General features: G+C 40.8%; 1 protein-coding gene across 3 annotated transcripts in view; it reads left to right on the forward strand.

Annotated features, from left to right (window-relative positions):
* Nucleotides 1–7,659, forward strand: part of clcn1b (chloride channel, voltage-sensitive 1b) — a 40,828-nt gene extending 33,169 nt beyond the window's left edge. For all 3 annotated transcript variants that reach the window (XM_083888719.1, XM_083888720.1, XM_083888721.1), the window contains 8 exons: nt 69–202; nt 1,738–1,919; nt 2,013–2,094; nt 2,191–2,273; nt 3,623–3,667; nt 3,778–3,882; nt 5,115–5,201; nt 6,754–7,659. In XM_083888719.1, the coding sequence (XP_083744845.1) occupies nt 69–202; nt 1,738–1,919; nt 2,013–2,094; nt 2,191–2,273; nt 3,623–3,667; nt 3,778–3,882; nt 5,115–5,201; nt 6,754–7,194 (1,159 nt within the window). In that variant the 3' untranslated portion in view covers nt 7,195–7,659. The remainder of the gene's footprint in view (nt 1–68; nt 203–1,737; nt 1,920–2,012; nt 2,095–2,190; nt 2,274–3,622; nt 3,668–3,777; nt 3,883–5,114; nt 5,202–6,753) is intronic.
* The last annotated feature ends 5,059 nt before the right edge of the window (nt 7,660–12,718 follow it).

Below are 12,718 nucleotides of genomic sequence, written 5' to 3' on the forward strand. Positions count from 1 at the left end.
TAGATAATGGATGGATGGACATTTTCCAGGTTTCTGCTAGTTATTGTATTATATCTCTGTCTCCTCAGCAAGTATAACATCTTTGTGGAAGACATCATGGTGCGCAAGGTGAAGTTCTTGTCTTCTCACTCCACTTATCGACAATTAAACCATCTGCTCGAGAGCACAGCCCTGAAGACCATCCCGTTGGTCGACTCCAGAGGTAGAACCACTCACACCATCCAAATGGCTGTTTTACAGATGCTAAGTGGATATGTATACGATCTCATAATGTTGTTTGCTTTCTTGCAGACAGTTAAATTAGGCGATCGATGCCACTCTCGTTTGTCCACTTAATATGTTACTACATCTATAAAGTTACAATTTCTGTCAGTGAAAATACTAAATTCTGTGTTAACCTCTCTGCGTCAGACGCAGCGACAAAAGCATCAAAAAACCAAGACAAGTTCAAAACAAGTTCTTTTTAGACAATCGTGACATGTAAATAAAATTAAATGGGTTTTTAATAATTTGGTACCTAAGAAATCTCAAATGGCACAGATGGTGCCAAACTTTGCCAAAAGTGAGAACGCCTAGACATCTCTTTACTAAAACCTCTGTAATTTCACTCTGCTTCATTTTAACAGCATCAGACTTTGTCCACATGTTGTTACATGACCTCCATGTGTTTTTAAGCTCCTGCTGCATATTTTAAAGGTGATATTTGCTTTAAAATGCAAATTTTTTAAGCGAGAGAAAAAAATCTTTCAGTTAGGCTGTGTTCCATGTACATTTACTCTGACACAGTGACATCTACAGTGAAACTTACACCTCTGGTGGAATCTCACAAGTGTTATCTGTAGTTTGATACCAAGATAATCCACATAGAGCTTGTAACTGCAGAGATTTACTCTATTTAGTTTGGACATGTCATTTTCGAGCAGGGACTCCAAAAAGAGGGTCAGGGAAGAAGAGGTTAAGCAGCTCTATATTCTGCTACCTGTGATAGTAACAGTACCATAGAGATGTCTGTCAGTCTCTGGGCTCTGACAGGAAATTTAGGAATAATCCTTCGAGTATTCCACAACTCTTAATCCAATCCAGTCAGCCAGAATTAACTGCGCCCTCACCAAACTTATTCAATAGTGGACATGAATGCAAATGGCAGGAATGGATAGGAAGTTAAACGGTGACCTTGCTGACAGCAATTTTGAAGAAAATCCTCAGAAAATCATTGTTTGTGGCCTAGAACTAGTCATGGCCTAGAAATTCCTTCTGGGTTTCTGTGTCATATTTAGCACAAAGATATCAGGATAACCAAAAACAGCCAAATAAATAACTTCCCTACATGTTTAACGACTCTTTTAAATCCCTAGTGTTTGAATCTGCAGTCTTTCCGTCACATATCACTATTTCGTGACATGTGATGGAAAGACTGCAGATTCTAATAACGAAGGACTCCTCAACTTACCCCGTCCTTTTCCTGAGCCTGTCAGTGAACTCTGCTTTGCATACTAGAATAGATGTGGTTCTTCATTGTTTGCATGGTAAGCTTCCACTTAAAAATGTGAAATGCGTGCTCTGGCTCCTGCAGAAATATAGCGCTGCAAGATGGTGACCTCTAGCAAGGCTGTTGCCAATAAAAAGGCTGAAATAAAAACCACACCATTTTATTTAAAAGTGATTATATGCTTCTGCAAACATTCAGTAATTATGGGTTTGCATATTCAATTTCTGCCAATAAACGTTACTCTGCAGAATCCATGATTCTTCTGGGCTCCATAGAGAGATCAGAACTTCTGGCCGTCTTTGACTGGTGGCTGTCACCAGAGAGGCGGATCTTTGAAAGAGGTCAGAGTTCACCGGGCCAGGGCTGCAAAGTGAGCTGGGAGTCCTTCACCTTTGTCGATGAGGAGGGCGGAGAGGAGAGTGCAGAGAAGGTGTTCAAAAACAAACCATCATTTCACGCTTTACAGATGTATGTTTTGAGTGGAGACTTTTTTTTTTTATTATTCTCTCAACTGTGTCCTCAGACCACGACAGTTCAGGAAGAATGCAACGGGCCGATCCCGTCCCCGAAACCTCAAGAGACCTCCACCAACCACGCAGGCTCAGGTGACAAAGCCACTTCCATGCTACATACAGACAAGTTAACCCATCAAATGTCACTTTCTCTCTCCTCTAACCTGCGTTACAATTTCATGTCATCAGACGAGAGCAAGCTGCCGTCTGTCAGGAGAGCTCTACAGAGGCTCTTCTCCTCAACGTCTTCATCGGGACAAACTGAAACTCAGGTAAGCTGCGAAGATCAACCACGCATGCAGAGGCCATTCTAGAGTCTGTAGGGGCCCTAAGCTAAAATTCCCAGGGGGCCCTTCCTTCCAACCAGTGTTCATCACCATTATGTTATAAATAATCTGACACCAACGAACAATGTATGAGTTCAAAATATTTTTTTTTTCTCGAAATGAATGAAATAACATGGAAAAACCTTTTAATTAAAAAGTATGTGAAAATATAAATGTAAAGAACAATAAAATACTGTAAATAGCTTTAAAAAAACTAAATAAACTTAGTAAAAAAATACATTACACTGTAAAGAACCCACATTATAAAACAATATAAATATATAGAACAATAAAATACTGTAAATAACTGTAAAAAACATATATAAACTGAGTAATAAAGATATGCATTACACTGTAAATAATCCTCTTCATTTTCCAACTTGCAGAACGATAACTTCACACAGGTTAAAGTGAGGTGGGGCCCCTTTAGGGAGGTTTACTACTGACATGTCATTGTTGTTTAAGGGGGACGGGGAGGCGGCTGCTCACTGCACATTTCAGTAAAAACAGCTCTCAGGCTCCGAGTGTCGGGGGCCCCCTATCGGCTCGGGGCCCCAAGCAGTTGCCTGCCCTGCCTGTTCACAAGCTACGCCTCTGCACGCGTGCTCATCACATTGACCCCTAATGCAGTGTTTCCCAACCCTGGTCCTCGGGGAACTCTGCCCTGCCATGTTTTAGATGTTGCCCTGCTCCAAAAACACCCGATTCAAATCAAACATTACATTTTTGAAAAAAAACAACAACAAAAAATCAAGTTAGACATAAGTTTAAACATTGCATTTTTTTAAATATGTTTTTTTAATGACAAAAGTCGAAATATAAGATTATTTTAAAAATGGACAAAAGTTGAAACTTTACATTTTTGAAAAAAATGTGTGGGTTTTTCCCCCCAAAAATGTTTTATATTTCAACTTTTGTCCATTTTCTTCAAAAAATTTAATGTTTCATCTGAATCAGGTGTTTTTGAATAAGGGAAACATGTAAAACATGGCAGGGCAAAGTGTTCCCTGAGGACCAGGGTTGGGAAACACTGCACTAATGCCTGAAGGAGGAGCAGCACATCAGTGATCAGTCTGTGGAGCAGTGACAGCTCAGACAGGGGCATCAGTCCAACATGGCAGCACGAGCCAACCTCGCAAAGAGAGAATCATGACATGCATGACAAACAAGGAGGAGCTGACGTGTCCTGCAGAATGATAAAACCACCAGGGGGCGTGTTATCATCAACATCAGTATAACTGTTTAACCTGTCCAACCATGTGTCAACCATCAGTCTTCCCCCTGTCTTTCCTCAGGACACCACGCCCCCTGCACTGACTGACACCATGTCACCAGAGGAGGTACTGTACACTATTGATCCAGCATCCACACAATCAAACCATCCAAATCAATAACGAGAAACCCTGTACACTCCGAGTCTGTTTCACTTTGCTGTGATTGGCCGGTGCAGATCAAAGCCTGGGAAGAGGCAGAGCTGGACAAACCAATCGATATGGAGCAGATACGTATAGATCCCTCCCCGTTTCAGCTGGTGGAAAGAACATCTCTGCACAAGGTGATCACTGCATGACCTGTTGAACTTATGCCAAGAAAATGTACACACATTGCTATATTTTTGGACATTACATATTAGTTTGTGAGCTTTTGGTGACTAACCAAATTTGGACGATCTGGCAAAAAAGGCAGGCTTAATTTTTGCTGCATATTTTCATGGCACAAGAAATGCTTTAGATGCAAAGGCACATTCTTGGTAGATAACTTAATATAACTGTATTATTAGTATTCTTAGGTGGTTGTTTAAGTGTTTTTTTTTTACTGATTACTGACTGATGCACTGACAAAGTCAGCACTGACTGCTCTGAGAACCAGTCTGAGTCACGGATGCTCACTCTCAATGAAAAGATGTTGGGACACAACATACAAAAGATTGGAGATAATCACCCAATAACATACAATATTTTAAGTATATTATCACCACTTTATATTCTCATTAGACAGCCTTATTCAACTGGAAATGGAAGTTTGTAAACCACTTTCTTTCATACAAAGCAAATCATCCTTTTTAGCTCATGGGTTCATGGGAGCTTCTTATCTACTACTGCAACATTTGTTAAAGGTGCATTATGTAATAAATGATAAAATCCTCCTAATATGTCACAGAGACTCAGGAATAATGTTCATATAACAAACTGAACTCACCAACAACAACAGTACAGACAAAATATTTGCATTAAAAAAATATATTTTGCAGACTGCAAATCATGTTTATGTTTTGAAATCATGTTTTGGCATGTGGCGCCACCTACCGCCGTCTACCAATCATTGCAGTCAGTAGAGTCTCAGCTGCAGAGCAACCACAGGTTGCCAGTTACGTCAGAAAACTAAACCTAAAAGACCTCGGTGTTTTGAATTTGAATGTAGTAACTGTTTTTGACCACATTATTACATAGGATTTTATGGCCAGCTGCTTTACATTTATTACATAATGCACCTTTAATATTGACTTTTTGTTTGTACTTATTTCATACGGATGATGATCAATGAAGACGGCACGGCTCACTGCAGCTCGTTCTATGTTCATACGACCGTGAGGCTTTGAATCCTGAATGTTGAATTTGATGGTGTCACAGAGTCATATACATATATATATATATATATATGCATCACCTCTTCTTCCTGCAGTGAAATGTTTACGAGGAGCCGTGTAGCCGTGCAATCATTACACTGTCACTGTGTAATGCATTTCACACTGAGTGGATCATGTCACTGTCTCTGTCATTTACCCAGACACACACTCTGTTCTCGCTGCTGGGTCTCAGTCACGCCTATGTCACCAGTATTGGAAAGCTGGTGGGTGTCGTGGCTCTGAAGGAGGTAATGTCTCTCTCTCTCTCGCTCTCTCTGTTTTTTTAATCATCTGCGTGTTTTGGGCCCCCCCCCCCCCCCCCCCCCCCCCCCCCCCCGGTGTGACCCTGTAATGCAGCCCTGACACAGAGCTGTGATGATCGCACGCCTTCGCTCTGCTCTTGTGTCACAGAGTGCATTAATGCTTTATGCTCTGATTCATGTCATTATTCCATTCAGCACTCCCTCACCACTCAAACTGCCACGATGTTCACTTGACTGATCCCACACTATCACATCAATGTCTCACTGTGCCTCACGCAGGACTAAAACTGAGGAATTAGTCTCATTATATCCTTAATAATATTCACAATGACAAAAAAATCAACCAGGTATAATCCAAATAATAATTATAAAATAACAATATGATGTATATCAATGTGTTTATGAACTGTGAGATCTAATCCAACACATCATTGCTGAATATTTTGCCTCATATGTGTGAAATGTATTAGTGTTTGTAGTTTTCTGTCTATTAATAAGTGTAAAACCACCAGTTAAAGGTGCCATATGTAAGAATGTGGCCAAAAACAGTTACTACATTCAAATTCAAAATACAGAGGTCTTTTAGGTTTGGTTTTCTGACGTAACTGGCAACCCGTGGTTGCTCTGCTGCTGAGACTGAGACTCTTCCGACTGCAATGATTGGTAGACGGCCATAGGTGGCGCCACATGCCAAAACATGATTTCAAAACATAAACATGATTTGCAGTCTGCAAATCATGTTTATGTTTTGAAATGGTTTCTCCAACTGTCACTCAGGGGCAAAACTCAATCGATAACTCTGTGTCATTTTATTGCGATAATCATCAATATTGACTGATTTGAAACGTTTGAAACTTTGTGACACTTTGCGTCCCTTTTTGGCAAATACTAGTACAGCTGTAATTGTAGGCAGTCTATGTATGTACCAGAATATTTTGCACTATGAGCCAACTGTAGCAGTTGTACCTGAATATTATTGGTACTGTTACTTATATTTCTGCAAAAATAGCCTATTGTGGCCATTGCACCTTAATGTTGTTTATATTGTTACCTCCAATAGTGACTGTTATACCCAAATGTTGGTTTTACTGTAACTGTAATCTTTTTGCACTATACGCAAATTGTATTGTACCTGAATGTTGGTGGTTTTGTTACTTAACCTTTTAGCACAAAACTAGCAGCTATTTCAATAAATAAGTGCTAAATAATTTATAACATTTTGTATCTATTTGTATCAGTTTACTGTACATTCAACACAAAATAGTAGTACAGGGGTTGACAGCCTTCTGAAAAGCTGGCCCTCTGGAAATGTTAGTGGAATAACCCTGATTTAGTGCATTAAGTCCATCCAACTAAACTATTACATGACGAGATTAATTGTATTCATGTCTTTGTTATCTCTCGCTTTGTGTGACATTGCAAAAGAAGCTGCTTTGGCAAAATGATGCAAGAAAATGTTTGACCTTTGTCTAAGAATAAAGTGGTTATGTCATCTTATCTTAACCTCGACCTCCTCCTCTTCCTCTTCCCCAAACAGCTACAGAAGGCCATAGAGGGCTCCACTCGTAGCGGGGTGAGACTTCGTCCGCCTTTCGCCAGCTTCAGAGACGCCAGCAGGAAAACCAAGAAGCACCAGCCTCCCTCGTCCACCCCTTCCTCCCCCACTAGGGACAAAGACATGTGGGGGGAGGGGAGGAAGGAGTCTGAAGAGGACATTGGAGGGAAAGCATCGTCTTCTAAAGGAGCCGTAGGTTGTGACACTGCTCCATCCTCACCCGGTAACGAGGAGAGCAATGGCGGCAGCTCCTCAGCCGCGGGGGGAGACGGTGAGCCTCCTCAGGAGCCACCGTCCCCTTCTATCACCTCCCCTACCTCAGATTCACCTCCTGCCTCCCCCGTGTCTCCCACCGATCCTGTCCTCATGCTGTCTTCCTTGCACGAGGCAGGAGAAAGCGAGGAGTCGGATGAGCCCATATAGAAGAAAAGACTCTGAGACAGAGCTGCTGTCGTGGGTAGAGGAGTCGTGTCGACCTGCAGCCCTCGCAGAACTCTCAGCTCTCAGCAGGTGCACAAAGACACTCCTGACACTTGTAGTACAGGATGTTTTTCTACTCTTACAATAATCTCACTTTTTCACTCTCAGGCGTCTTCCTGTGTCTTTTGAACTGCTGATGGATGAACGTATCCAGTCCTAAATATCAGTCATGTTAACGCTGTCCATCCATATCTTGGAAATGTTGAATGTAACTTTGCGTCATATGTGCTGATGTCTGATCGTTTCATTAACTGACAGCAATGAATTGTATGATAATGAACTAATACATTGATGAAGACTTAAAGTGGACCTAGACCGGAAGTTCCAATTAACGCTGTTTTTTAGTGTGTATCTGCGTCATTACCTTGTTTAAGAAGCCCTGAAGGTTCTAAACAAACAGTTCAGTCACTGCTGAGAACACTGTGTTTTATTGTAATCTCAGGCTCAGAGAGATCTCTGAAAAAACCTGGTCCGGTTACGTAAACAGTGGTTCTCCTGAACAGCAGATCCTCCTGCTCCGGGCACTAGTCCGGGCACATCCGGTTGCGTACATTGAACCACAGAAGAATAACAACGTCCGTTGTGGAGGTGTTTCACGAGCGACAGTGTCTTCTGACTCTGGGTCTGACTCTGGGTCAAAGGTCGTCAAAGGGACTGAGGCGGGGAGTCGTGAAGAAGCTATTTTTAAACACTGTTAAAACAATGTTTTGATAATGAGGAGCAGTGCATCCACCGTTCCAGAGGGGGGAGCTGTGCTTCTGAGAGCGGGTGTGCTGATTATGTCACTTCCGGGTATTGGCCAATCACAAGACTCTGTCTTCTGGGTGAGAGAGTTGAGTCTCAAATATCGCAGCTGGGAAACAGCGTCAGAAAAGAGAATTTCTATCGGCTCGTTTACAGCAACTAGGAGGTTTTTGAGCATAAAAACAAGTTAATGTATGTAAGTAGACCTCCATAACTAACATATATGTGCAACAGGACCACTCTATGTGAGCTTTAATGAATTTGACTGCAAGGTTAAAAACAATCATGCATTTAAAGTTTACTGATTGAAGATCATTTTACATTTTGCTGTACAGTAAATACTCAAGTAATTTTTAAAAATAATAAATATTAAACCTGTCCACTATAGCTTATTTTTATTATTCATATTTAAAAAAAAGTCAGTGGGTTAATTAGAGTAAACAGTGGTGAACGTTCTTCCTGTTTGGAGACAGTTCTGCATTATAAAGAAAAAAAAGGTCTATTCAGTCAGGTCAGTGGTTTACTTGTCTGTCACACGTGTGCATGTGGGAATATGTTGAGAAAACAGTTGTCTGACAGCATTTCAAACCTCTGAAAATAATCCAAATACAGCACATAGACAGAATGTTTTCCTTAAGCTTGGCCTCTACACCATGTTCACATCAAAACAACACGTACATCATGGTCCAGTTCTCCTCTACAAACAGGCAGTGACACTAATGTGTGTCTGCTGTATTGAAAAACACTGACTCTTTCTTTAGGTCTTTATTTAAGTGAAATGAAAGATTCTTTAAAGATGTTGATTCAAAATGACTTCACAAAATGCTAGGGTGTATTGAATTTGGTTCAGTTGCTCGACAACAATAGCAGCCAGAAGAGGAATCGCAGCAGTGGAGAATCAATTACATGCAAATTCCCATCCTTGAAAAATGAATTTGTGAAGTAAATGCTGTATTTTCTACTGTTGTTCGCGCAATCGTTGCAGTGATTAAAATAACTGTGTGTCTGAAACACAGGGGTCAACGAGGTGGAGGTCAGTGGCCTCGCTGCCACGGTCGGTAATCTATTGAAATTATAATTCAACATATGCTTCTTTTTTTCCCTCTTTTTCCAAAAGGCTTCAGATACAGCAAATAAAAAGTAAGTTTTCATTTTGAAATCAAATAACTAATCGATTATTATCTAATCAATGTTTCTGTTTGTTTTGTTAAACTTTGCAGGACGTCCTCGCCTTAGGAAAGAACCCTGACACGGCGTCTGATCAGCTTTAATCTCTTCCTCAGAATATTTCACATACTGGTCAGTCTACGCAGAAACATTCTCTCACCGATCAAATCTTCCACGAGATATTTGTGCTGTTGACATGACTGATATCAGCATGTTAGTAACGGCATTCAGGGCTGAAAAGAAAATATCAAACTATGGACATTTTTATGATGTTAAGTCGTGTCAACAGCATGTTTCAGACGAACAAACAAGCTGTTATTAACATTCTTCTGGTGTAAAAGAGTCACTGATCAGAACCAGAGAGGAATGTCTTTGGAAGAGTTAGGGCCAATTCCAATTTCTATCTTAACCCTTAATCTTAACTGGCCCTCAAAACCAATTATTTTGTCACTTAGAAATGGGACACCCCTTAAATGCAGATACGTCTTCAGACTGTAGGGGGCAGAATAACGCGAAGGCTGCGTCCAGTCTGTCAACTCCAAAAAAGAAGAAGAAGAAGAACACATTTACGTCAGGATTATTTATTCTGATCCGTTTGTCAGTCAAGTTATTAGGTTGTCAGTTAGTTATAAGATGATACTCATACAAATATTCAGCTGACAGTTACCACACACCACGACTTATTGAAAAGTAAACCATAGCAAACCATCACTATTGACAAAAGATGGTCAAATAAAAATAAATGTTACGCAACAATGACGTCAGTAATCCATAATATGGGCCTAAACATTTTGTATCGCACTCGTTTCGCTGCTTTCGACGCCATCTTTGTTATGTGAAAACACGCAATGCATTCTGGGTAGCCCTTGCTCCCAAGGGTGGTCTCGGAAAGTCTCAATATTGAGGGCGATACAGCCCTTAAACTTGACCCTCAACTTAATTTTTCTGAGAATCAGGACAGAACTTGCACTAGAGGGAGCACACATTTTTGAGATTGAGGGTTAAGATTGAGGGTTAAAGGTGAAGTAAGTAGTTTATAGTGACATCTAGAGGAGAGGCTGAAATGTACAACAACGAACTGCTCGTCTTTCTCCGTGGTGCGGGCGTACAGTCAGGTACTGGTGTTCCTTTATCCGCTGTAAAATATGTGTGTTCCTCCGTTCTAAACGCAAAATGATCAGCTCTCAGCCTCGTCTCGGCGCTTGATTTGTTCTCTCGCGTTTGTCCTTACAGGCTCCTGTAGAAACATGGCGTCTCTCTGCTAACAGTGGCTATGCAACCGCGGCCCGTGACCATGTTATTTTACATGACTTTTTGAAACACTACGAAAGTGAAACAAAAACTATTATAAAGCGACTAGACAATGCAGGAGCACATAATATGTATAAAAAAGTGGATTTTGGGTCATTTAAACCCATAAATACTACACAGTGTCCCTTTAAGCAAGGAATTGGAATTCACCCTCAGTCAGGCCGGATTACACTGCTGCCACTTCCTTGGCGACTTGAATTGTTTTTCCTGGTCAGAGAAACAGTTTCTACCAAACACTCTGAGAATGTAATTGTAGTCACTGTGTGAAAACATATCCAGTCATTTGCAACAACAGGAATGCTGTTTGTTGATTTGTTTATTTGCTCTTTCTCCACTGGAGGAAAAGAAGAGGAGACAGATATAGAAGGTGAGGGTCGGGCTGGAGGTTCTTTCGTGCAGGAGAAAGATGGAGAGGGGGAAGGAAAGGAAAGGAAGAGAGACAGGAAGGAACAGAGTTGTTGACAGATGTGAGAGAGGGAACCATATGGAAGAACCGTTCTGTGACAGCCGTCCAACAAGCATGCATAGGTGTGAGTGTTTCACAGAGTGCACTGGTGTCACCAGCCACTCGTGCCTCATCTCAAACAAATATACCCAATTTCATACAGTTTTACACAAGCCATCCAATTTTATACAGCAGTTTATACAGCAGTTCATTATTTTTTTTGTCCCACGTCTGACTAACTCAGATCCCCCTGCTGATGTGAAAACCGTCATTAGCGTTATTACAGTTATGTTTCTTTTTTTTTCTTAGGCAGTGATTCTTCAGGAATAAGACAGTAGACGACTTACTGTACACTGACTGACAGACATAGAGACACACACACACACACACACACAAATATACAGAACACATACAAAGAGATAGAAAGAGAGAGACGAGGAGAAAGGGGGAGAGGATCAGAAGCAGATTTGTGAGCGTCATGCCTGCAGACAAGTTACTGTAACCCTTGGAAGAAGATGGCAGTAGAATTATACAAAAAAGAGGAACTCAACTGCAAAATCAGTCACTTATCAGGGACGTGGTCAGCAAACCTTTAACATCCACACAAAGATATTTGGCTTCTTGTTATTAGTTTATTCATTCATTGAGATTTTGATAAAATAAAAAATGAGCCCAAACTGAAGCAGTGTCTTTTCTGGTTTAATTGAGTCGACGCACATTTTCTTTGAGAACCAATAACTGAGTCCAGATCAGCTTTACACGTCAAATAATAAATAAGCAATAGCCTTCCAAACTGAGACTCATAGTGAAAAAGATACTGCTCCCAGAGGGTTAGTACCTACATGAAACTATAGACTGTACAAGCTGTCACTTTATTCCTCCACCAAGTAATTGTTCAATAAATAAACGAATATGTGCCATCGTAAAGACATCCTGTTTGCAGTTTTGAGCCCTCGGAGTTGTATTGGTCCAAACCAGTTATCGTTTAGAGCTGCCAATCTGTCCTTTTGTTGTTGTTTGTATGTAAAGTGCTCAAAACTACATCAACACAAGACTGCTTTACAGCCATGACACCTATTCTAACTTATACTTGAGGGGATTTCAACAAGTTAGTAGAAAAATAAACATTGTCCCCATCATTGCATAAAGAAGCAATCGTAAAATAAATTCATTCAAGTCAATAAACCGTATATATATATATATATTTTTTTTTTTTTCACACAATCATCAAAGTGAGGGGAGAAGCTGCTCCCGATAAACAGGGACGTGATGAAAACAGTGGTCGTGTATCGTTGTGATGTTTTGTCAGTGAGACGCACAGAAAGTCCACTTTGTTCTCTGTTCTCTGTTGAACTCTCCCCTCCTTAACTAGAAAACAGCCATTCTTCCTCGAGCAAAAAGAGAGAAAAACAAAACAAACAAAAAAACATAGATGACACCACGCTTCCTCAAACATCGTTATAATCACTCTCACGCTCCAGGCAGCTGCTTCACAGTAATCACGACGAGCAGGAAGACACCGATCTATTCGGCTTTAGTGTTCAGCCCAAGCCTTCTGTTCTAATCCCTGATTGGCAGATTGAGCGGCTGTGTTTTCCCCACATGATCTCAGGCCGACTGCTGTTTCCCCGCTGATGGATTCACCAGGTGAAACTCTTTGATAGTTTGAGTGATCGCTCCATTTTGCAACGCAGACGTTCCTAAGTTGTATTTCTATGTGGAAGAAAAAAAACAAAAACAAATATAAAGCAGCTGTGACTGACAGCTCGAGGAAACTCTTCCATACTTTACTAGACTATT

This window comes from Microchirus variegatus, assembly GCF_963457635.1.
Source record: "Microchirus variegatus genome assembly, chromosome: 1".
Lineage (NCBI taxonomy): Eukaryota > Metazoa > Chordata > Actinopteri > Pleuronectiformes > Soleidae > Microchirus > Microchirus variegatus.